Here is a 27,316-nt window from a genome sequence, read left to right as displayed (position 1 = left end):
ATATCTAAAGCCGTTAAACCTATCGTAACAAAATTCGACAGAGAAGTTGCTTTTACTATAAGGAATGCTTTGAAGAAAAATTAACGAAATCGGTTAAGGATCACGCCCACTTTTATATAAAAGATTTTTAAAAGGGTCGTGGGCGAATAAAATAAGATATATCTTTGCAAAAAAGAGCTTTGTATCAATGGTATTTCATTTCCCAAGTGGATTTATAACAATAAAATAAGATATATCTTTGCAAAAAAAAACTTTGTATCAATGGTATTTCATTTCCCAAGTGGATTTATAACAATAAATAGGAAAAACTTCAAATTTAAAAAAATGGGTGTGGTACCGCCCCTTTTATGACTAAGCAATTTTCAATGTTTCGGGAGCAATAACTCGAAGAAAAATTTACATATCGTAACAAAATTTGGATACACATATTTTCCTAGGAAATATTCCTAGTAAAAGTGGATCGTGTTGGTTAAGACCACGCCCACTTTTATATAAATGACTTTGAAAAAAGTCTTAGCGAAAAATAGTTTTGTACCAATCGTATTTTGTGCCATTATAACAAGAAATGGGAAAAAATACAAATCTTGCACTTCCCAACGTTTCTGGTGCCATATCTCGACGAAAAATTTGGTGCACATGTACGCCTTTTTTTTTATTTATTTATTTATTAGTCTACAAATTTAACAATTAATCAGACTAAATATAGTTCGGATTACAGATAAATTACAGAAGCATACATATTGACAAAATTATAATTTACAATATGTATATACATTATTAAATCAGTTGTCGGGATGGACTGTAATGCCGAGCAACGGGAATTGATTATTAGTACTGTCGGAATGGACGTAATTTCGAGCAGCTGATGTATATTTGACACACAACAAGTAGGGCTGCGATGTGTGGAAGGTTGGAAAGAACGTCATTCCAAGCCACCCGCCCAAAGTTACTGGAGCTGGTGATAAGAGTGGGAGGTTGGAAAGGACGTGATTCAAAGCCACACACCCAAATCATTGCGTATTGAAGGTAGTCACCAGATATTTTTTTATTACGTAGAGTTAGTCACACGTATCAATGTTTTTGCAGTGCTTATTGAAGTCAGTACACAGGCAACGAAGAGGTTCGTGCATTTCACAATTGGATCTGCATGTTCTTATATGAAGCGATTGAAAATGTCTAGATGATCTAAAGGGAACTTTAAATAAAATTTCACCGAGCAGAAAAGGGCTACTTACCACCCCCCTAATAAGTTTTACTACAAATAAGACACCTACCATGTCCTTACGACTCCGTAACGTAGGGAGCTGAATAAGTTTTAAACGGCAGGAGTAGGTAGTTTTAAACCGACTCTAAAGAGTTTTAGTAATATATGGATCACCGAATTCTTTAGACCATCGTTTGACGAACGCCAAAGTCCCTTTGGCTCTGTTCACGCAACCTTCTGTGCGCAATTTAAAGTCGAGTTTAGGGTCCATCGTAACCCCAAGGACTACAAAACTAATAACTTGGTTAATTTATGAGGTGTGTTTTGTCTAAGGCTGGGGTAACGCTCAGTCAATCCGGAGCGAGTAGAGGTCCCACAAACCCCTACTGAATAAAAACACAATATTGTAACGAATTTACTTGCAAATCCTCTTATTTGCAATTCTCTGCTAAGTTCGAATCACTAAACTGTTGAATAAATAACTCCAATTTGTAATAATGCAAAATGGCCTTTATTAAAGTACTTCACAATAACACTTATACTTTGCTTAACAACCAAACTGATTGATAGCTCAAATGAAACTCTACTATTCAAAATAATACTGCTCTTGCTCGCTAGATAGCGTCTTAATCGAAATCTCAAATCAAACTGAATTCTAGCGCCTCTACAATTGTCGCCTTTTATACTCTTTGATTTCAACCTTCGCATCTTCTAGGCGCTTCCAGAATCTACTAGTCCAGTAGCTCTCAAACTTCTCAGCTGTAACTACAATTGCACAATTTTATAGTTTTTCTCATTGCATACTTATAGGAGTATCTCAGATATATGCATGTATTTATGCATTGACTCTCCGCTGCTCGTATACGTACATGGTACATATATGTAGACGCAGTTATTGTTTCGTTTATGTAGATACATGATGATTGAATTATTGATGTGCATTCACGTCACTGCTTAGCATCGGCTTAGAGCTGGCAGCACTCCTTAGTTTTGCTAATATTCGTAACACTGCCCTCCACCTAAGTCTGATCGTCCCGATCAGAAAAATCTCTCGATCTAAACGCTGCTAGCATTGCCAAATGTAGCACTCTTCTACTTCGTGGTTTCTTAATGCTTTGTATGCGATAGATGGTATCACTGATCTTCTTCACAACCTTGTACGGGCCTTCCCAACTGCACCGAAATTTGGATGGAACACCTTTCCGCCGGTGAGGGTTGTATAACAGTACCAAATCTCCCGCCAAGAAACCTTTCGAATTATTGTTCTCATGGTACCTGTGTTTCCTCGTACTACTCAATACCCTGGTTCGTTCCTTCACACTATGTTGTTTGGCCGATGAACTACTTCGTAGAGCTTGCGCTGGACGGATTTGCTTTGCATAATCAGTATCGTTCCCACGTTTCCCCACAGTAGTGCGCTCTGGCTTGAAGCTACCCTCGCATTCTTTCTCGGAAATTCGTTGCTTCGTTTTCCTGCGTCTTTTAGGTTTTGTCAATGCCAGTGTTTCTTTCGCAGGTACTTTTGATTTTGATTTATTTGGCCCATTCGATCTATCAACCTTTGCCTTTGACTTTCGTGGTCTTTGTCAAGTCTTTTCCACCAGTACCCGATTACTGCTGAACCCTTTTTCCAAACTAAAGTTAAGTGGTATGTCCCGGTTCTTATAGCGCATAATTTTTCTCCGCATATCGATCCTGATGTCATGGTCAACCAAGAAGTCCACTCCCAATATGACTTCATCAACGATCTCCGCCACAACGAATTTGTGTAGAACCATGACTTTTCCAATTAATACCTCACATACCACTTCGCCTTGGACTTGATTATACTCGCCTGTGACCGTACGCAACCTTGCTCCAGGTAATGACTTTACTCTCCTGTAGGCCAAATCAGATCGAATCAAGGAATGAGATGCTCCCGTATCTACAGTCAGTACACGCTCTTTACCATCCACATTCCCTTCCAATCTGCGACACAGATATCACAGGACATTCAATAGCCGGGGCAAGTTTTCGTTCTTTACATCCGACACGCTCTTGCTCATTTCCGCCAGCTTTGCGTTTACGGTCACCCACATTGTTGGAACTATTAGGACCAAGATCGCAATGACGTGCTTCAAACTGACTATATAGCCGAGCATTGGAAACACTTTTCTCACAAACTATGTATAGCCCCTGTATACATCATGAGTAGAATGTCGCGTTGCCTCGTGATATAGGGTTTTTTTAACTTTATTCTTCTTAGAAAACAAGGTATGTTATTCCCAGTTCTTAGCGCCTTTGATAATATATTGTTGAATTCCTCCCGCTCCTCTACAATGTCAACATATTTGGCAAGTCTTGCTTTAACTTATTTCTGCAATTCATGCAGACCGTAGTCCTAGTATTTCTATGACAAGTGGTCCTCTCCACCATCCTTGATTCACTAGCCTTTTGAACTCCTCTGGTGGGACTTCCACATTATGATCCATGCAGCAGAATACCTGCATACCGATTTGAGTTCCTTGGATCTTCTTCAGGCCGACTTGGACTCGTTCCAATGTTGGTCCACAACAAATTTATTAGCTTTAAATTGCTCTAAATGTAAGCATATGACATTTCACCGAGTGAAGCCAGCATTGAAATCTTATGTAATAGATGGTACGCCTTTGGAGCGTATATCTATTGCAAATGATCTAGGTGTCCTTTTTGATCCGAAATTGAATTTTAACATGCATATTTCATCTATAGCCAACAAAGCGTTGGGTTTACTTGGATTTGTTAAAAGATGGGCTAAAGAGTTCGATGATCCGTACCTCACTAAGGTTCTTTACACATCGCTGGTTCGTCCAATACTCGAGTATTGCTAATGCGTTTGGTCCCCTGTTTCTCAAAAGCATATAAAGCGTCTTGAGTCAGTTCAAAAGCAATTTTTGATATTTGCATTGCGCGGCCTTAATTGGGACTCAAGTCTCCACCTTCCTCCATACAGAAGTAGACTTCTTCTTATTAACTTACCCACTCTGGAAAATCGGAGAATATTACTGGGGGTATTGTTCATCCATAAGCTCATTATTGGAGAAATTGATTCCGCGGACCTCCTCAGCCGCTTGTTTTTTCCGGTTCCCCCTAGAGTATCCAGACACTACGTTCCTTTCTATTTACCCCTTTGCTAAAAATAATCCTCTTCTTATCTGGTGCGCGCACTACAATGACTTGTATAGCTGCATCAGTCTTGAATGTACTTTTGCCACTATACGTAATGCAATACTTGCCTATCTAATTTAAGAGATGCAAGCTAATTTAATTTGCCGGCATTTTATTCCTTCGATAAAAAACAGGAACTATCTCGCTTAAGGATGGAGGAACATTTATCAACATGTATCATTAAGAAGGAACAAGACAGTACTGTGTTGATTGGAATCTGGTGCATTCCAACAACGTAAAAAACATGCTTTTTCATGAGTCACTGACCGGAATCGTATGCAGTCCGGAAGTATAATCTTATGGGTCAGGCATCGAGCTGATTGGAATCCGGTGCATTCCAACAACACAGGTCATGTTACTTTTTTATGCCTTGTGATGGCGTATCCTCATTACACTACTCTTAGCACTGCCGTATTCCCATGACATGCTGATTGGAATCTTGTTGCATTCCAACAGGGAGATTGGAATCCACTGCATTCCGAAATCATGCTGAGCGGAATCTGATGCATTCCGCCAGTATAAGATTTCGGCATAAGATCTTATTTCTGCTCATATTTCTTATTATTATTATATTCTGAAATTAAATAGTAATGTTCATTGATCTTTCTTTGTTTGTAATATAACATTGTTGAAAGCTCGATTTATCTTAAATTTTATCTTTTGAGTTGTATATTTATATATCTTTTATATTATGCAGTCGACCATAGTTTGTCGTCGACTTTAAATAATAAATAAATAAATAAATAAATAAAAGACGGTTTTGTTTCCCGCTCTATTGCTACCGCCGTTTGTTTTTCAGTACTGAAGTTAGATAGGCTAGACGAGTATAGGTTGCTTTAACCCTGATTTCCGTCTTTGCATAAGGAACGTCTAATCCATGCGCACCTATTCCAGAAACCTTCAAACGAGCTGTGCCCATGATTCTAGGATTATCTGTTGAACTCGCAGCGCCATTACGCTGTCTTCCTCTCTCCACCACTCTTCTCCACCACTGCGCCCTCTGACGGTAAGACTGCTCGATTTTCTACCAATTTGCAACACAGATATCACAGGGCATTCAATAGCTGGATCTAGCTCTCGATCTCTACATCTTACTCGCTCTTGCTCATCTCCTCCAGCTTTGCGTTTACGGCCACCCACATTGTTGGAACTATTAGGACCAAGATCGCAATGACGTGCAATGTGACCGGGCTTCTCGCATTTGAGGCATTTGATAACTCTTCCACTCCGCTTTTGCGATCCTTTCAGCGCCTCCAATATTGCGTCTACCCACTCTGGCCTTTCTACTTCCACACGGCGAGCTTTGTACGCTGGCTTACTCAAAAGTGAGGCTGTTTTCTGAGTCAGAGATGTGATACCGTTTCTGCGAATGTTAGTTTTGGATTCGCATATGTAGCCCGCTTCGTTTCCACATCTCGTATGCCATTTATGAAACTCTGGATTTTTACCCTTTCAGTGTATTCCACGGGTGCGTCCGCATTTGCAAGATGAGCCAATCTTTCAATATCTGAAGCAAACTCCTGCAATGTCTCATTTGCTTTTTGGTAGCGGTTTTGCAACTCAATTTGGAATATCTGTTTTCTATGCTCGCTTCCATAACGTCGTTCTACAGCAGCCATGAATGCTTCATAGTTGTTCCGCTCTCCTTCGGGAATCGTCTGTAGGATTTCGGCTGCTGGCCCCTTCAATGCCACGAACAGTGCAGCAACTGTATCTTCCGCATTTCAGTTGTTCACTGCTGCGGTCTTCTCAAACTGTAGCTTGAAGACCTGCAAAGGAACAGGACTGTCAAAGGATGGTGTGTTTACCTTCGGATTGCTTGCTGAAACAGCTGGGCGATTTAGTTGTAACTGCTCCATACGACCTTTCAAATCATCGACTTCTGCCTGAAATTGAGCGATTTTTGTATCCTGCGCTTCCAGTTTTGATGATACCCTTGCTTCCTGTTCTGACAGTTACGAAGATATGCGAGATTATTGTGCTTTCAACTGCTCAGCCATATATGTCTTCTGTTCTTCAAACTGCGTTTCCATCTTAGATGTTATACGTGTCTCCTGTGATTCCAGTTGGGATGCTATACTTGTTTTTAGTTCTTCCAGTTGAGATGTTATATCTGTTTTTGCGATTCCAGTTGAGATGACATTTCTGAAATACGTACCTCCTGTGCTTCCATCTTGGATGTTAAACGTGTCTCTTGCGATTCCAGTTGAGAAGCCACTGTCGATGTTTGAGCAGATATTTCAGCCAAAATCATGTTCAAGTCTGTGCTCGTAACTGTCTGCGTAACTGTCTCTTCCATTTTTGTTGTTTCCTCGCCATCAAGATGAAAGTCATACTCTTCCACGTCAATTCCTTCTAATTCCATTGCCTGTCGTAGTCGTTCCTGAAGTTCTAGTTTAATGCCGGTTGTATTCAATCTACGGCTCTCCAACTCCTTCTTCAGTTGCTGGATCTTCAATTCACTTAACTTTGGCATGTCCAAGTTCGAAGGAGTTATTCAACGAAGTCTTCGGAAGTTATTCAACAATTCCTCTTCTGACACCAATCGTAACGAATTTACTGCAATTCTCCTTATTTGCAATCTTCTGCCAACGTTTGTATCGCTAAAATGTTGAATAAATAACTCCAATATTGAATAATGGAAAAATGGCCATTATTAAAGTACTTCACAATAACACTTATACTTTGCAACGAATAGCTTGCTTAATAACCAAACTGATTGATAGCTCAAATGAAACTGATTTCTCGCCTCCACTGTTGTCGCCCTTTTATACTGTCCGACCTCCTCGTTGCATATTTCTAGGCTTTTCTAATTCCAGAACTTACTAGTTATACATTTCTCAGCTACAACTACAGATGTATAATTTTTATAGCTTCTCTCATATCCCATGCACTTGCACGTGTGAGGCAAGTCAATGATTGAGGATATCCTATGATCTAGTTGCTTTGTGACGATCGATTCAAAGAGTTTGGGAATAGCACTAAGTTTTGCTATTCCTCGAAACACATGATGTATTCCCATTTTCGTAAATTGGTATTATAAAAGACTCTTTCCACTTTATGGGAAATATTCCTTGCTTTAGGGATGCGTTAAAGATATGTAAGAGGTTTATACAGGAATTTAGCACACGTTTTTAGCACAAGAGATGAAATTTCATCAGATCCTCTAGAATAGGAAATTTTTAGGCCTTCCAGATGGCTTAGTACGTCTTCCGTATGAATATACGAAACAAATGCTGAATTAAGCGAGGACAGTTTGAATGGATAGTTCAATGGCAGCGAGTCATAGGCAGTGGAGTAATTAGATTTAAAGAAGGTGGCAAACATATTGGCAATTTCATTGTCATCATTAGAACTTAGATCCTTAAACTTCATTACGGTTGGAAACCTCTTGATTTTTCTTTTCGAGTTGACGAACGAATAAAACTGTTTTAAGTAATCCGCATAACATCTCCTCTGTAGCATATTGTACCTGTGGCGCAGAATAGAGTATGCCGCATAGTCACTTCTTGATCCGGATAATTTGAATCTCTTAAACGAACGCGTTTTTCGATTTTTAAGATATTTGAGTTATTTAGAGCTTCAAGCAGAAGTTGGAATTGCTGAAGAGGTGTTTTTTCATTGGAGTATTCGCGCTGAAAGTTTAGGTCAGCGAACTGGCTTATGGCGAATACTTCCGCTTGAAAACTGCTTGGGTAATGCTCCAACGAAACCATCGCCATACTTGGCAACGAATAAGCCACACACAAAAAAATTTCGGCGTTCCAGAACTAGTCCTGGAGTTCGTGGAAAAGCTGAACCAACGATGAGCCCGCATTGTATTATTGTCGGCCTGAGTTCCAGGCCCAAGGGGAGTGGAGGGTTATTAGCGGGTCGATAGCCTGGCGAAATATGCACCGACTGTACGATCCATTGGGCCGCTCCTGCAAAACGAAACTACAGGGCATATATTGCTGGAAGGGAAGTGTTAAGTTGTTTCAATTAGAAAAAAGTGTTTTCCAGCGGAGTCCCCTTCGGCAGTGATTTGCGAAACACTCCGATTGTATTTCTTGAAAAGTTTCTCAGTGAAAACTCATCTGCCTTGCAGATGCCGTCTGGAGTCGTCGTAAAACATGTAGGTAAAGTCCTGTCAATTTGTAGGAAAAATTAAAGGAGCACGACGCATATGGGAAGAAAAGCTCGGCCTAAAATCTCTCGAGAAACCTGGACATCCCAACAGACATCTGATTGATGAGGCTACACTCTAACCTACGCCTACACTCTAATCTACGCCTCTAACACCCCTTCAGTATGGTCCACCCCTGTTAAAAAAACTGCAAGTTTCCTTGGACTCCCGTTAAAGGACATTGATAACAATTTGTGATTGGTCGCACCTATTGGATGGGAGAGGCACTGTTACAACAACAACAACATCCCGATAGAAACTGTACATGCAAATGCAACAACATGTGATCCGTATTAATAAATTTTACCAGACAGGTGGAGTCAAAATGGAGTCTCATTTGACAATACTCGCCCTCATATTTTTAGGTATTGCTTCTTGACTTCTCTGCAATGTTGGTTTTTTCAGTATCATAAATAATACATTAGTGAAAAAATGCCTGCGGTCTGCGTTACCTTTTGTGGGAGAGTTTATTTCCTTTTTCTGAGGGGAAAAGGAAAAGTTTTAGTCAAGGGAATTGAATGGCTGCGTCTTCTGAGTATCACATCGTCCACTGATAAGTAATATTGGGAGATGATTGACGATCTGGAGCAATATAATGAGGTTGCGGATGAGTATCTGGGAGGCTTGTAATACGGAAACTAGGTATTGACGGTATACGGTCCGAAAACCCAATATACTAGTGACAAATAGTACTCGTTAGATCCATAACTTATTATAATTTTTAGGAAAAGTTTGATAGTTGCATAGTTATCGCTTTAGTGAAAATGGTTTTCAGTCACTGATCGTTACACGTAATATGGCCTCTGAGCTTATAGATTTACCTGAAAAGAAACGTTGGCTTATCAGAACTTCGTTTTACACAGCTCTGGCTAACCCTAGAAACGTTTAGACAAACATGAAATACGTTTTTCTGGGTTGCTCCCTGAAGGCTTGGGGAGTATTATCGATGTTCCAAGTTCTATGAGGTAGTTTACTCTTCCCGATCTTGCTCCCATCCAAGTCTAACTCTCACTATTACTCTTAATCTTATTCTTAGTCTTCCTGTTAACATCTTTTTGCTACTTTGTCTCGAACCATTACCCTAATCTAATTTTTACCCTCACTTTCTGTCTTCCTCCTGTTCTCTTTACTTCTCCGACTTCTCTCCAACGTAGAGCAACTACGTTCTCTTCTAATTTGCTCTTTCCTTTTCTTTCTGTCCCCGTTTTTAATGAAGATATACTATGTATATCGAATTGACTTTTTTCGCACATTACATTACCAAGGTATCAAACAAGTAGGAAAATAGTGCCACAAATTTTCACTCTCTCTCTACTACTTTAAAATTCATTACCGGGCCGTCAAGTTTTTGTTGTTGTACTGCTGACTTCATCGGTCTGGTTTTATTGCGACATGGCATATACTATATTAACGATATCATGAAAGTCGGTTTATTCTGTTTATATCCCTCATGTCTACGCCCTGGCACAATAGATACACTTTATTTAAGATAAAAAGAATTTGTTCAGCATATACATTTAAAAAATACTTGTATACTGTATTTGTTTTTCTTTATTATTCATGTTTTCTTTTGACATCAATATTTTCGAAACAAAATGCTAGAGATTTCTAGTAAAACATAAATACAACAAGTAAGGAAGTCTAAATTCGGGTGAAACCGAACATTACATACCCAGCTGTACACTTGAAATGTTGTTGTTGTTTGTTTTGTGTGCTTAATAGTGTTACAAGGCTGCGCAATAATACACATACATATGGTTCAATTCTGAACAAATTTTTCTTCGAGTTATGGCTCCCGAAACATAGAAAATTGCTTAGTCATAAAAGGGGCGCTGCCACGCCCATTTTTTAAAATTTGAAGTTTTTCCTATTTATTGTTATAAATCCACTTGGGAAATGAAATAAAAAGCTCTTTTTTGCAAAAATCTAGCTTATTTTATACGTCCACGACCCTTTTAAGAATCTTTTATATAAAAGTGGGCGTGGTCCTTAACCGATTTCGTAAATTTTTTTTATAGTAAAGGCAACCTCTCTGCCGAATTTTGTTACGATAGGTTTAACGATTTTTGATTTATGATTAATAATATTTGTAAAATTGATTTTATCACAAGTGAGCGGTGCCACGCCCATTTAAAATTTTTTTTTTTTCATATTCTATCAAGATTCTCAATATCAGTCCACAAGTCAAATTTAAACATTCTAGGTGTATTATTTACTAAATAATCAGGTTTTTTGTGTTTTCCAAAATGTTATACATATAAAAAGTGGGCGTGGTTATCATCCGATTTCGCTCATTTTCAATGCCAATCTATTCTTGGTCGATATAAGCTCGTGTACAAAATTTGGTGAAGATATCTCAATATTTACTCAAGTTATCGTGTTAACGGACAGGCGGACGGACGGACGGAAATGGCTCAATCAAATTTTTTTTTCGATTCTGATGATGATATATGGAAGTTTATATCTATTTCGATTCCTTTATATGTGTACAACCAACCGTTATCCAATCAAAGTTATAATACCCTGTGTACAAGTACAGCTGGGTATAAAAAAAAGTACAAGAAAATTACGGCAGTCCACGACGACTTTTTTATGCGCTATAATTTTGTATTTTTACTGGAATTCATGATGCCTTTCTACTATTCAATTCAAATATGAAATTTTATAAAAGTAATTCATTTTTCGCAAAATATAAAAAATATACGGATCATCTAAGATGAGTTTGATCTAAAGCTTGACGCTTTGAAGTCGAGTTCCTTTTTAGGGTACAATCAAGTCTAAGTACTTATGTATCTACATATACAATTTTAAACTAAAAACCAAAACAAAAAACTAAAAATAAATTGCTCAAGGTATGTCGGCCTATATGTACAGCCACTTGTATATAAACAGCATCGGCAAAAATTCTGAATGAATTAAGAACTAATCGTAGATCGGCCATAAACGCAGAACCACGTCAATTACAATCAATTGCGTCTAATTAAAATTTGAAACAAAATTACACCGTGAATTTTTCAAAGAAAATCTAACGACAAGCGTGTAAAACATTTTAATTAAAAGCAAAGACAAATTTTCGGGAACATACTGACAGTGTACCAGTTTAAAGCTATATTGAAAGAATAATTTTCTCTAATTAATTCAAAGGCAAAGGCCTAAAAATAATTGGATTACACGAATTACGACCATCTTACACTGCCCAGCGCGAAAACGAAAATGATAAAATCACGTGTCGAAGTCGATCCAGTATTTGGACGCAGTCTAGTGACCAACGAACCAGTGAAAAACGGTGAGACGGTTGTTGAGGAGTCACCATTCGCCCTGGGACCCAAACAGAATAGCGGTATTGTGTGTCTCGCTTGTTATCGTGATTTAATTTTTGGTGAAGGTGGCGATTCTTTGGATCGTTGTGAAAAGTGTGATTGGCCACTATGTAGTGCATGTCTTGATGCACCCATTCATATGGAAGAGTGTGAAATATTTGCAAAAGCAAAAGTTCATTTTGCTGGAAATGTCAGTGAAGAAGGAGTTTGCACACAACTGGATTGCATAACACCATTGAGGTTAGTGTGATGAATGCCCATTTAAATTATACATTTTAAAGACACTACATAGTACCGTCAAGGGCTAGGATAGCTATATATTTAATCATTTGATATCTATATAATTGACTTGGCTGTAAGTAGTCGTAGCTAGGGATGACAATCCCGGTCTTTTTTTAAATCCTCTGATTGTGAAAAATAGCTTAAGGGAGGTTCCATGAGAAAGTGAATCTTGGTGCGGAGATCATTTTTCTTACAAAACTGGAGACCGTATGTATATAAATGTTGTAAAAACCTTCAATCAATCGAAAAATATTAAATTTATTCTTGAAATGCACCTTTTTTAAACGGTTTAACTCTGTGTAGCGAACAGAATTTTGTATTTGAAATTTAAGTAGCTACAAGCTTGAAATTTGGAATATAGTTCAGAACCCGATGACAATGCAATAACAAGGAGAAAAAAACTCCGATAGGTGGCGCATGGATCAAAATATTTAAAAAAATCGTATTTGTGGTCCGATTTGTCTCACATTTGGAACACATAATACATACAAGAATAGAAAGCGACCTATGATGCCCGATTTGGCTCATATTTGGAACACATATTACATACAGTCCAGTAGAAGTGACATCAAAATACTTTCCAGTTCGAGGAGGGACAAGCATACGTGGCACTGAGTCAAGTAAATTTTTTAGAAGGATTATGTATTAAGGAGTTAGATTGTAACAAATTGTCAGGAAAGAGTCATTGTAATAAGTAGGCACTAAATGAACTAAATATAATGAGAAATAATAGGCAATTAAATACAAACTAAAAACTAGAAAATAAAACAATTAAAACAAAAATTTTAAGTTAAACGGTTTTATTTAAAATAATACTTACATGAAGTAATAATAATACTAAAAGCTAGAAACTAATTAGGTAGGTCCTAAGTACTAGTCATCGCACTTCTCATCAATCTAGGGCGTTGATCAGGCAAATAAATAAAAGCGTCAAATTTCTATTGATAGTCCTCAATATAAGTATTATTTTCAATAAAACCGTTTAACTTAACATTTTTTTCTTAATTATTTTATTTTCAAGTTTTTATTTAATTGACTACTATTTCTCATTATATTTAGTTCATTTAGTGCCTCCTTGTTACAAGGACCCTTTCCTGACAATTTGTCCTCAATAAATAATCCTTCCAAAGACTTTACTTGACGCTGCACCACGTATGCTTGTCCCTCCTCGAACTGTAAAGTATTTTGATGTCACTTCTACTGGAATATGTGTTCCAAATATAAGCCAAATCGGACCACAAATACCAATTTTTGAAATACTTAGCACCAGAGTGGTTAATAGAACTGCATTAACTCATCATTGTTTAATGAAGATGATTTAAATACCAAATTATATAAGTCGTAAAACGAAGGTACCAATTAATTACGTCCATTAGAAATTTTAATCAAAATAAAATATCTATGAAGTAGGTTTTTAATAGCCCTTAAATCTTCGTCGTAGCCTTAGAGAGCGAACATTTTCCGTAACTCAAATTTGTTTAGCCCATAAAATGGTCCAATGTCGTGAATCATATTTTGAACCTTTGGATTACTTTATTTACAACTAACAAGCTTATTTAACGTTTTTCATTCGAAAATGTCCCACCCATGACAAATGCCGTCCCACCCGTTACACTTAATTTTACATTATAGCAAATAAAATCATTTCAGAAAAATCAGTTACATTTATACTATTGGATTCCTTAAATTTTCTAAAAGTATTTAAACAAAACAAGCTTCCTCCATACATTTGCAGATGTTTTATAATGTGTCGCTTCACTATGGATAGCGTCCTTTTTTGTCCCACCCGTGACAATTATAAAGCTTACTATAATTTGCATATCTACTAAGATATTGTGACCCATTTTTACATAACAGTACTGATTCAATGTTAAGCGACTCAACCTATCTATGAAAACCTGAAATACTAAGCAGGTTTCATCAGAAACCATCAACAAATGTGAAATATTTCCGCTTCCCAAGGCAGCCGGAGATTTTCCCCGACCAAGGCCTGTCATTTCAGTGTAACCCTAATCCTTGTATCGGGACTGTGCCATATTCTCCTGTTCCGGGTAGTTATCGAACCCAATCCGAGACCTGTACTTGATCCCGGTCCAGAGAAATGATTTTGCTGCGTTTGTCGGAAGAGAGTCTTATTAGGACGGACACACTCTTGTCAGTGTGTCACATGTAAGGGATGGTTACACCGGACAGGATATTCTGGGCTAGAACCCAAAACCCGTCGTCCTCGTAACTTTTAAAAATCTTTTGTGGCACCTTGCTGTTCACGCCCAAGGCCGTCCCGTAGGCAGCGCCTTAGCGCCAGAATATATATGTTTGCGACATCTGCCCAATGCAGTTCCGGCCCCGGATGGTGCCCCTTTTCTAGATGTTTTGGTCTCAGCGACGGCAACCCCCCACGGGTTTCATCGCACCATGCTGCCAGGCCGCAAACCCAACTAAATCGGGTACTCCAATTTTTACCCAGGAACGTCCAGCTCAAGTGCCACAACAGCACTTGCGTCCTAGCTCCCTCAAATCAGGAGTAGTCACCCATCCTTTACCCCCCAGAGTGGCGACGTCTTCCCCGTTGCACTTCAGAATACTGCAGTTAATCTCTAATGGGTTAACTGGGAAGATCACAGAGATAGTTGATTTTATGAAGCGGCAGAACATCCGCATTGCTGCGATCCAAGAGACTAAACTCAAGGCAAGATAAGCTTTGCAGACCTGCTCTGGGTATAAAGACCACAGAAAAGACCGCGAGAGCGGGTATGGAGGCGGTCTCTCGTTTATCACCCACCACTCTGTGCAATATAATCTACTTGATCCCGACATCGGGATCACTCCTCCTGCCACCTGTTGCCCCAGTGGATACTGCCCTGACATCAGCGATGTGTGGCATTCTAAGCTACAGGCGGATAGCAGGGGCCAGATGTTGGCGGACGAAATAGAAGAAACGACGTTCTGTACGATAAACGGAGACGCTTCCACTCGTATGATAGGAAGCTGTCACAGTTCTCCAGATTTATCTATCGTGAGCGCAGGACTCGTAAACTGCGTCAACTGGCAGCCGATGATAACATTGGCATCCGACCACCTACCCATACTCCTTTCGCTAGAGCGATCTGCCTACTTTATCGCTACTGAAAAATGCACTTTCATCAATTTTAAAAAAGGAAAGTGGGAAGATTGCAAAACTTATACTTATGTACAATCGTTTTGCTGCCCTTCTTATTCCGACTGATGCCCGTCAAGAGGGCGTGCTTTCCGCAAGGTCATTGAATCCGCCTTGGCTCGTTTTATTCCCGCCGGAAGAATTCCGGGAATCCGGAGACGTTTTCCAGCGGAGGCCGCAACTCTAGCGAGAGAACATGACCTTATAAGAAAGCTCGACCCCGGCGACCCCCAAATAAGGGATGTTGGTTTATATAAGATTGCTAGTGGATGAACCCAATCGGGCGAAATAGGAGGAGCACTTTAATAATTGTAACCTCTCTGCCGGTGTAGGTAAGCTATGGTCCAACGTAAAGTCCCTATCGAACCCGACTAAGCACAGTGACAAAATTTCCATCGCCTTTGGCGATAAAGTGCTTTCAGATGCGAACAAATGCGCGAGGGCTTTCTGCCGACAACATGTAACGCATTCTACGGTTGATAAAGCCAGACGGCTGGCCAACAGGCCCGCACACAAGCATAAACACAGCGCGTCCCCAATTGCCATCACTTCCAAAGAGGTTGAAGATGCCATAGTTCATGCTAAACCATATAAAGCAGAAGGCCAAGACAGCATTGCCATGCCGATGCTGAAAAAACTAGGCAAAGAGGTATTTAATTATCTAGCGATGTCTTCAACCTGTCCCTGTCCACCTTATTTATCCCCGAAAAATGGAAAATGGCCAAGGTGGTCCCGCTACTAAAGCCTGGGAAACCAGCTAATATAGGAGATTATTATCGTCGGATATCACTCCTATCGCCAGTAGCCAAGACACTTGAAGCCATTCTGCTTCCCTACTTTAATGCAAATTTGCAACTAGCTAATCATCAGCATGGCTTCCGAAAATTACTTAGCACAACCACTGCGCTAAATGTCATTAGTACTCAGATAAATTGCGGATTAAATCAAAACCCCCACCATAGGTCAGTACTCGATGCTTTACTTACTTAATTACTTAATTGGCGCTTAACCATCTAAACGGTTATGGCCGCCCAACAAGGCGCGCCAGTCACTCCTTCGCTCTTCCAACCGGCGCCAATTGGTCACACCAAGGGAGTTTAAATCGTTTTCCACCTGGTCCTTCCAACGGAGTCGGGGCCGCCCTCTACCTCTGCTTCCATAGGCGGGTTCCGATAGAAACACTTTCTTGGCCGGAGCATCATATTTCATTCGCATAACATGGCCTAGCCAGCGCATCCGCTGCGTTTTAATTCGCTGGACTATGTTGATGTCTCCGTATAGCTCGTACAGCTCATCATTAAATCTTCTTCGGTACTCGCCATCGCCAACGCGTAGAGGTCCTAAATCTGCCAACAATAGCGTGGTTGCCAAGGCGCATAGGCGCTGACTCTTTGCTCGATGACAGCAGGTACTTCGTTTTGTCCTCATTCACCATCAAACCCATCTTTACCGCTTCTTGTTCCAGTTTGGAGTAAGCAGAGCTAACAGCGCGGGTGTTTAGGCCGATGATATCAATATCATCAGCATATGCCAGTAATTGCACGCTTTTATAGTATATTGTTCCAGTGTGGTTAAGTTCTGCAGCTAGTATAATTTTTTCCAGCATCAAATTAAAGAAATCGCACGATAGGGGGTCACCCTGCCTGAAACCTCGTTTAGTTTCGAACGGCTCGTAGAGGTCCTTCCAACAAAACAAAAACAACATGAACTATTTTGGATCTCGTAGTACCCATTTAGAATTGCTGGATAACATGCAATCAACCATTTCCCCTACTAGAGTGAAGTCTGAAAGATGCTTCCAACTTCCGCCTACATGCGTAACAAGTTAAAATCTAGTCTTTCGGATAAACTTCATCTGAAAAATTCCGGGGTTTCGGAATTGCTATTATCAAATCCCGAAATCCAGGTGTTGCAAAAGATCTTCGATACTCAATTCCTTATTTTTAATCAACAGAAGAAATAAATTTTTGTCATTTAACATTAAAATGATATAATTATTATTTTTTATATTAAACTAGCGTTCCCGGTAGACGTTGTCCTGCCCTGTTTTTGAAAAGTGGACTTCCCTCCCCTCTATACCATCGAATAGACTACATACTCTTTCTTCCATTTCTCGTTCTTGTTCTTTAAGAAAAGGACCCTATTGGCTTTATTTCCACTCCCTTCTCATTCTAATTCTCCCTGTCACTCTCAAACCCATTCCCACTTCTACTCTCATTCCCACTCACATTCTCATTCCTACTCTCATTTCCACTGCCTCTCTCATCCCCTTTCCCACTCTTACTCCCTCTTCCTCTCCACCTCTCCCATCTACATTAGTTCATATATGGAATCTATATAAGAATTATTAGATAAGCCCTTCAGAAAATTACAGAAGTATTGAGAACAAAATTTTAATATAATTCAGACTCTCACTCCTGTCCCACTTCCACGGCTCTACCTCTTCCACCCAATTACCTCGTACATGGAATCTATATATCAAATATTGTTCCAGTCTCACTCCTACTGCCACTTCCACGGCCGCTACCTACACGGCTCCTACTCTTTATACATAATCTATTTATAGAATCTATATATCTACCAAATATTGCATACCCTCTTTAAATAGTAGCGGAGATATAAATTTCTATATCAAATATGGGATAAAATATACATAAATCTTAAGATAATTACACAGATATAGCGATTTTAAACTATTGTTTCACTTCTACTCGGATTTTCATTCTCATTTTCACTTCCACCCTCACTCCAACTTACACACCCTCTACCTTTCCCACCAAAATAGCCTCATATACGGAATATATATGCCAATATAGCGAGTTTAAAATTTTTGTTTCACTTAAACCAATTCCTACCTCCACTTTCACTCTCGCCACTACTTTGAATTTCATTTATACTCCCTCCACCTATACTAGAGGTTTACGCCGATCACTTTATCGGCGGCGTGGGCGGCGCGCCGGCGTACGCCGGTGTTCTTACATAAAAATGCTTCATTTTTCTATTTAAAAAAATAATATTTAGGAAAGGTTTTGTTTGTATGTATTTAAGAACATCAACGTGTTGGCAATTTCGGAAAGATCCGGGGTTTTTTCCTCAAGATCTCGCAGACCGTTCAAAAATATGTAGGATTAGCTCCTTGCGGAGGGATTGTCCCTCGTTCAATTACTCCAGAGAGGCTTCGAACCTAACCCCGGTCTTTGGAATTGGTACGGCTGCGTCTGCTGAAAAGAAATAGATACATAAAATTGTCACTCTTTTGTTTGTATATCTCGTGCAAAGCGTGGGGTTAACTCCTAATAATCATCCCGAACACAATTTCTTTAAATCATTTGTGGCTCCGTGGCGGTCACGTACAAAGGCTACTTACGGTTGCTATTAATGGTCTATTAATACTCATGACTCTCGTGGCACAGGGCGCCTCCAGTTTTTTCAGCTGTTTTTAAGAGCTGCAATTCCCTATGTGCGAACAGTAGCAATCCCGACCACCAGTCGGTACCACGCCTCCTGCCCTCACACCATATGCCAGCACAGAAGCAATAGGACTGCGACTTCGAACTCATACCTTCGTCGACGTCACTTTTCATAAGCTCTAGATGTAGCTCCGAAGACTTTCTAACGGATGTTTTTGTCGCGCTATGCTGCCTAGCTACACCAGAAAACACTTTGAAACGTTTGGGAGTGACCATTCGGCCAAGGATGTCGCCCTCGATATCATAAACAGCCTAAGTGGATGTCATTGCGTAACTCATGGGTGAAAATCGTATAATCCTCGGCGCATCTACATAATTAAAATTTTACAAGGACCCTGGATAAAATTTTTAAAATGTAGACCAAAGTTTGCAGACGTTTATGTTCGTCTTCTTTAAATAAAAACGATATTTTAGAAAGGATGTCGCCCGATTTTATGTTGACTGCTGTATTCCGGCCTTATGATATAAGAGTTCATTATGGATGACCGCGTAGCTCCAGTTTTCAGTTTTCAGACTAGTTCGACTGTTCACTACGTTAGGACATTAGTTCGACTGTCTTGGGAAAGCTTTTGCTTCACCCCTTTGAGTGTTTTTACGCAGGACAAAGCCTCACCTGGTAAATATATCTGCCTACGTATTCACATTTGTAAAAGGAGCCGTAACATGTAGGTTATATTTAAACTTGGTTGATAGGCTATAATCAATATGATTCACTCCAAGGGACTAGTTTTGGATAGGGCCGCCAACTTTAGGAAATGTCAAACCGGGAGACTTGGGTGTTGAAGGATGAAGTGTGAAAATCAAAATTTACAATTCAGACGCTATTGTATAGTTTCGCAAATAAACAACAGATGTTTGAATGTAATTGGATTTGTAGTTGGATTTAGCTTATTCTTTCAGCCAATCGCAATATAAAATTCTTTAAAAAATCGGCACCTTTTTTAGGTAATTTGCTTTTTTTAACAACTTGTGGACAATTTTAAAACATGTTCGCCTTACGTTATTTTATTTGAATTCATTGTTCATTATTAATTTTTTTAAATAATATGCAAAGTGAGCATATAAATTTATTAAATAACTTTTCTTTGTTTTGTTTTAATAACTTGGTGAATTGGGTCATGCAAAGACCGTGTTACAAGCCAACTTAATAAAACCGCACTGCGTTTTTTAGCGCACGCAAACAACCGGCGTATTTTGCCCGAACCCAAATAAGAATGCGTTGTGACAATGTAAGGCTAAGTTTATGATCGAGTGTAATCGCATCGCGCGATGCGACGAGAATCGCTGTTAGCGATCAATTATTTTAGTGCATATGGAGATGTTTATGACAAAGCGATTCAGCGTAAAGCGATTTGAGCGATTACAAGCGATTAAAGCGACAAAAATTTGCAACCAAAATATTTTGCTTTAGTTGAGCGAAATTAGCGAAACAATATGGATGTTTTTATTGAAAAGGTACGTGACAAGCAGTGTTTGTGGAATTTGCGTCATGTAGTTTACCACAATCGCGATTGGATGTACTTGATATTTTTTTCTTATGTATACTTTTTAAATATTTATTTGGTAACAAATATTTATTTTCTAATAATAAAATTTTACGAGTTAATGTACACATGTTGCTTTCTCTACACTGCCACAACGTGAATAAAAAGATGTTGAGTTATATTGTTGAGCATATCATCGTATGCGATTTCGCTCTACTATAAACATTCAATCGCCAGCGATAGCTCTAGCGAAAATGGTACAAGCGAAGGAGTGTTTCTCGTCGCATCGCGCGATGCGGTTACGCTCGATCATAAACTTAGCCTAAAGCATGTATGCCAACGTCAAATCTAAATGTCACACAGAACAAAAATTGGAAATAGAGTTAGGTTTTCATGCAGCAAATTCAATTTGGGTTGCTCTCATACAAGTTGTATGTGCATGAGACATTTTTGACAGAAATCCACTTGCGTGCGTTTATATATTAGGTTGGCTTGTTAAGCTGACATCAAAAGCGCTATTTTTATACTCAGTTGAGCAGAGCTCACAGAGTATATTAACTTTGATTGGATAACGGTTGGTTGTACAGGTATAAAGGAATCGAGATAGATATAGACTTCCATATATCAAAATCATCAGTATCGAAAAAAAGTTTGATTGAGCCATGTCCGTCCTTCCGTCTGTCCGTTAACACGATAACTTGAGTAAATTTTGAGGTATCTTAATGAAATTTGGCATGTAGGTTCCTGGGCACTCATCTCAGATCGCTATTTAAAATGATCGATCTCCGAATATAACCACGCCCACTATTTCGATATCGAAAATTTCGAAAACCCGAAAAAATGCGATAAATCATTGTCAAAGACGGATAAAGCAATGAAAATTCGTAGGTGAGTTTACCTTATCACGCAGACTAGAAAAGTAGTAATTTTTTGGAGAATGGGCGTGGCACCGCCCACTTTTAAAAGAAGGTAATTTAAAAGTTTTGCAAGCTGTAATTTGGCAGTCGTTGAAGATATCATTATAAAATTTGGCAGGAACATTACTACTATCACTATATATGTGCTAAATAAAAATGAGCAAAATCTGATGAAGAACACGCCCACTTTTAAAAAAAAATTTTTTTAAGTCAAATTTTAACAAAAAATTTAATATCTTTACTATATATAAGTAAATTATGTCAACATTCAACTCCAGTAATGATGTGGTGCAACAAAATACAAAAATAAAAGAAAATTTCAAAATGGGCGTGGCTCCGCCCATTTTCATTTAGTTTGTCTAGAATACTTTTAATGCCATAAGTCGAACAAAAATTTACTTACTTACTTACTTAATTGGCGCTTAACCGTCTAAACGGTTATGGCCGTCCAACAAGGCGCGCCAGTCGCTCCTTCGCTCCGCCAACCGGCGCCAATTGGTCACACCAAGGGAGTTTAAATCGTTTTCCACCTGGTCCTTCCAACGGAGTGGGTGCCGCCCTCTACCTCTGCTTCCATAGGCGGGTTCCGATAGAAACACTTTCTTGGCCGAAGCATCATCTTTCATTCGCATAACATGGCCTAGCCAGCGCAGCCGCTGCGTTTTAATTCGCTGGACTATGTTGATGTCTGCGTATAGCTCGTACAGCTCATCATTAAATCTTCTTCGGTACTCGCCATCGCCAACGCGTAGAGGTCCATAAATCTTTCGAAGAACTTTTCTTTCGAACACTCCCAAAGCCGCTTCATCTGCTGTTGTCATGGTCCATGCTTCTGCCCCATATAGCAGGACGGGTACGATGAGTGACTCGTAGAGTATGATTTTCGTTCGCCGAGAGAGGACTTTACTTTTCAATTGCCTACCTAGTCCAAAGTAGCATTTATTGGCAAGATTGATTCTTCGCTGGATTTCAGAGCTGATGTTGTTGCTAGTGTTGATGCTAGTTCCCAAATAAACGAAGTCTTTTACTATTTCGAAATTATGGCTGCCAACAGTAGCGTGGTTGCCAAGGCGCATATGCGCTGACTCTTTGCTCGATGACAGTAGGTACTTCGTTTTGTCCTCATTCACCATCAAACCCATCTTTACCGCTTCTTTTTCCAGTTTGGAGTAAGCAGAACTAACAGCGCGGGTGTTTAGGCCAATGATATCAATGTCATCAGCATATGCCAGTAATTGCACGCTTTTATAGTATATTGTTCCAGTGCGGTTAAGTTCTGCAGCTAGTATAATCTTCTCCAGCATCAAATTAAAGAAATCGCACGATAGGGGGTCACCCTGTCTGAAACCTCGTTTAATTTCGAACGGCTCGGAGAGGTCCTTTCCAATTCTGACTGAGCTGATGGTGTTGCTCAACGTCATTTTGCACAGCCGTATAAGTTTTGCGGGGAAACCAAATTCAGACATAGCGGCATATAGGCAGCTCCTTTTCGTGCTGTCGAAGGCGGCTTTAAAGTCGACGAAGAGGTGATGTGTGTCGATTCTCTTTTCACGGGTTTTTTCCAAGATTTGGCGCATTGTGAAAATCTGGTCGATGGTAGATTTACCATGTCTGAAGCCGCACTGATAAGGTCCAATCAGCCGGTTCACGGTGGGCTTCAATCTTTCGCACAATACACTTGAAAGGACCTTATATGCGATATTAAGAAGGCTGATTCCACGATAGTTGGTGCATTTTGCAGTATCCCCCTTCTTGTGGACTGGGAAAAGAACACTTAGTTTTCAACCGTCGGGCATGCTTTCGTCCACCCATATTTTGCTAAGAAGCTGCTGCATGCGCCTTACCAACTCCTCGCCGCCGAACTTGAATAGCTCTGCAGGCAATCCATCAGCGCCCACGGCCTTGTTGTTTTTCAATCTGGTTACTGCTATTCTAACTTCGTCATAATCGGGCGGGGGGACATATATTCCATCATCATCGATTGCGGGATCGGGTTCTTCATCTCTGCGCGATGAAATGCTGCCTCCATTAAGGAGAGCAGAGAAGTATTCCCTCCATAATCTAAGCACTCTCTGGGCATCAGTTACAAGGTCGCCGTTTTCATTCCTACAGGAGTTTGCCCCGGTCTTAAAACCTTCCGTCTGTCGCCGTATTTTTTGGTAGGATTTTCGGGCGTTATTCCTGGTGGCTAGCAGCTCAAGCTCCTCGCACTCACGCCTTTCTGCTTCTGCTTTTTTCTTCCTGGAAAGGCGTCCCGCTTCCCTTTTCAACTCACGATAGCGTTCACACACTCCTCTTGTCGCGCTCGCTTTTAACGTAGCCCTGTAGGCAGCGTCTTTTCTTTCGGTTGCAACGCGGCATTCTTCATCATACCAGCTGTTTTTTCGTGGCCGCCGGTAACCAATTTTTTCCTCGGCGGCAGTACGAAGTGCTTTGGAGATATGTTCCCACTGCTCCTGTATTCCTTCAGGATGAGTTGTGCCCTCAGAGAGCAGGTGTGAGAGTCGAGTTGCGAAATCATTGGCAGTCTGTTGTGATTGAAGCTTTTCGACGTCTAGCTTTCCTTGTGTTTTTTGTTCCTTGTTTTTAGCCGCGTTGAGGCGGGTGCGTATTTTGGCTGCAACGAGATAATGGTCCGAATCGGTTCAAGCCACGCCCAGTTTTTAAACACAGTCCACCGTCTGTCCTTCCGATAGGCCTTTAAAATGATAACTTGAGATAACCGATATATCTTTACTAAACTTAGTCCACTTACTTATCTGAACTCACTTTATCTTGGTATAAAAAATGACCGAAATCCGACTATAACCACGCCCAGTTTTTGATATCGAAAATTACGAAAAATGAAAAAAATGCCATTACTCTATACCAAATACGAAAAAAAGGATGAAACATTGTAATTTGATTAGTTTATTGACGCAAAATGTAACTTTAGAAAAAACTTTGTAAAATGGGTGTGACACCTACCATATTAAGTAGAAGAAAATGAAAAAGTTCTGCAGGGTGAAATCAACAGCCCTTGGAATCTTGGCAGGAATGCTGTTCGTGGTATTGCATATATAAATAAATTAGTAGTACCCGACAGATGATTTTCTGGATCACCCTGGTCCACATTTTGGTCGATATCGCGAAAACGCCTTCACATATACATCTAAGAGCCACTCGCTTTTAAAACCCTCATTAATACCTTTAATTTGATACCCATATCGCACAAACACATTATAGAGTCACCCCTGGTCCACCTTTATGGCGATATATGGAAAAGGCGTCCACATATAGAACTAAGGCCCACTCCCTTTTAAAATACTCATTAACACCATTCATTTCATACCCATATCGTACAAACACATTCTAGAGTCACCCCTGGCCCACCTTTATGGCGACATCTCGAAAAGGCGTCCACCTATACACCGAAGGCCCACTCGCTTTTAAAATTTTCATCAACACCTTTCATTTGATTCCCATATCGTACAAACACATTCTAGAGTCACCCCTGATCCACCTTTATGGCGATATCTGGAAATGGCGTCCACCTATGGAACTAAAGCCCATTCCCTTTTAGAATACTCATTAACACCTTTCATTTGATGCCCATATCGTACAAACACATTCTAGAGTCACCCCTGTTCCACCTTTATGGCAATATCTCGAAAAGGCGTTCACCTATAGAACTAAGGCCCATTATCTTTTAAAATACTCAGTAACACCTTTCATTTGATACCGATATCGTACAAGCACATTCTTGAGTCACCCCTGCCCCCCTTATGGCGATATCTCGAAAAGGCGTCCACCTATAGAACTAAGGATCACTCCCTTTTAAAATACTCATTACCACCTTTCATTTGTTGCCCATATCGTGCAAACACATTCTAGAGTCACCCCTGGCCCACCTTAATGGCGATGTCTCGAAAAGGCTTCCACCTATAGACCTAAGGCCCACTCCCTCTTAAAACTCATTAACATCTTTCGTTTGATACCTATATCGTACAAACAAATTCTAGAGTCAGCCCTGGTCCACCTTTATGGCGATATCCCTAAATGGCGTCCATCCATAGAACTATGGCCTACTCTCTCTTAAAATACTCTTTAATACCTTCTATTTGATACACATGTCATACAACCACATTCCAGGGATACCCTAGGTGCATTTTCCTACATTGTGATTTTCACTTATTTTATCTCCATAACTCTCAACTGAGTATGTAATGTTCGGTTACACCCGAACTTAGCATTCCTTACTTGTTTATACGCAGTTGAGCAGAGCTCACAGAGTATATTAACTTTGATTGGATAACGGTTGGTTGTACTGGTATAAAGGAATCGAGATAGATATAGGCTTCCATATATCAAAATCATCAGGATCGAAAAAAAATTTGATTGAGCCATGTCCGTTCTTCCGTCTGTCCGTTAACACGATAACTTGAGTAAATTTTGAGGTATCTTGATGAAATTTGGTATGTAGGTTCCTGAGCGTTCATCTCAGACCGCTATTTAAAATGAACAATATCGGACTATAACCACGGAAAAACCGAAAAAGTGCAATAATTCATTATCAAAGAGGGATAAAGCGATGAAACTTGGTAGGTGAGTTGAACTTATGACGCAGAATAGAAAATTAGTAAAATTTTGGACAATGGGCGTGGCACCGCCCACTTTTAAAAGAAGGTAATTTAAAAGTTTTGCAAGCGGTAATTTGGCAGTCGTTGAAGATATCATGATGAAATTTGGCAGGAACGTTACTCCTATTACTATATGTATTCTTAATAAAAATTAGCAAATGGGAGAACGATCACGCCCACTTTAAAAAAAAAAAAATTTTTTAAGTCAAATTTTAACAAAAAATTTAATATCTTTACAGTATATAAGTAAATTATGTCAACATTCAACTCCAGTAATAATATGGTGCAACAAAATGCAAAAATAAAAGAAAATTTCAAAATGGACGTGGCTCCGCCCTTTTTCATTTAATTTGTCTAGGATACTTTTAATACCATAAGTCGAACAAAAATTAACAATCCTTGTGAAATTTGGTAGGGGCTTAGATTCTGGGACGATAACTTATTTCTGTGAAGAAGGGCGAAATCGGTTGAAGCCACGCCCAGTTTTTATACACAGTCGACCGTTTGTCCTTCCGCTCGGCCATTAACACGATAACTTGAGCAAAAATCGATATATTTACTAAACTCAGTTCACGTACTTATCTGAACTACCTTTATATTGGTGTAAAAAATGGCCGAAATCCGACTATGACCACGCCCACTTTTTCAATATCGAAAATTACCAAAAACTATACCAAATACGAAAAAAGGGATGAAACATGGTATTTGGATTGGTTTATTGACGCAAAATATAACTTTAGAAAAAAACTTTGTAAAATGGGTGTGACACCTACCATATTAAGTAGAAGAAAATGCAAAAGTTCTGCAGTGCGAAATAAAAACCCTTGAAATCTTGGCAGGAATACTGTTCTTGGTATTATATATATAAATAAACTAGCGGTATCCAACAGATGATGTTCTGGGTCACCCTGGTCCACATTTTGGTCGATATCTGGAAAACGCCTTCACACATAAATGAAATGAAAAAGTTCTGCAGGGCGAAATAAAAAACCCTTGAAATCTTGGCAGGAATACTGTTCTTGGTATTATATATATAAATAAACATGTAAGGAAGGTTAAGTTCGGGTGTAACCGAACATTACATACTCAGTTGAGAGCTATGGTGACAACATAAGGGAAAAAAACCATGTAGAAAAATGAACCGAGGGAAACCCTGGAATGCGTTTGTATGACATGCGTATCAAATGAAAGGCATTAAAGAGTATTTTATGAGGGAGTGGGCCTTAGTTCTATAGGTGGATGCCGTTTCGAAATATCGCCATAAAAGTGGACCAGGGGTGACTCTAGAATGTGTTTGTACGATATGGGTATCAAATTAAAGGTATTAATGAGGGTTTTAAAAGGGAGTGGTGGTTGTTGTATAGATCGAGATCGAGATATCGCCATAAAGGTGAACCAGGGGTGACCCTAGAATTTGTTTGTACAATATGGGTATCAAAAGTAAGGTGTTAATGAGTATTTTAAAAGGGAGTAATCCTTAGTTCCATAGGTGGACGCCGTTTCGAGATATCG

General features: G+C 39.5%; 2 protein-coding genes across 2 annotated transcripts in view; one reads left to right on the top strand and one right to left on the bottom strand.

The window, feature by feature from the left end:
• The window catches only part of porin, a 93,155-nt gene that overhangs the window by 8,256 nt on the left and 57,583 nt on the right, over window positions 1-27,316 (bottom strand). The gene's annotated exons all lie outside the window — the stretch shown is intronic.
• Window positions 11,482-27,316, top strand: part of SmydA-3 (SET and MYND domain containing, arthropod-specific, member 3) — a 55,451-nt gene continuing 39,616 nt past the window's right edge. The window contains exon 1 of the mRNA XM_067766791.1: window positions 11,482-12,115. Within this exon, the coding sequence (XP_067622892.1) occupies window positions 11,769-12,115 (347 nt within the window). The 5' untranslated portion in view covers window positions 11,482-11,768. The remainder of the gene's footprint in view (window positions 12,116-27,316) is intronic.

This window comes from Eurosta solidaginis, chromosome 2 (genome assembly GCF_040869045.1).
Source record: "Eurosta solidaginis isolate ZX-2024a chromosome 2, ASM4086904v1, whole genome shotgun sequence".
Classification (NCBI taxonomy): domain Eukaryota; kingdom Metazoa; phylum Arthropoda; class Insecta; order Diptera; family Tephritidae; genus Eurosta; species Eurosta solidaginis.
The sequence above is the reverse complement of the archived record's forward strand: the minus strand, read 5'-3'. Positions and strand labels throughout refer to the sequence as shown.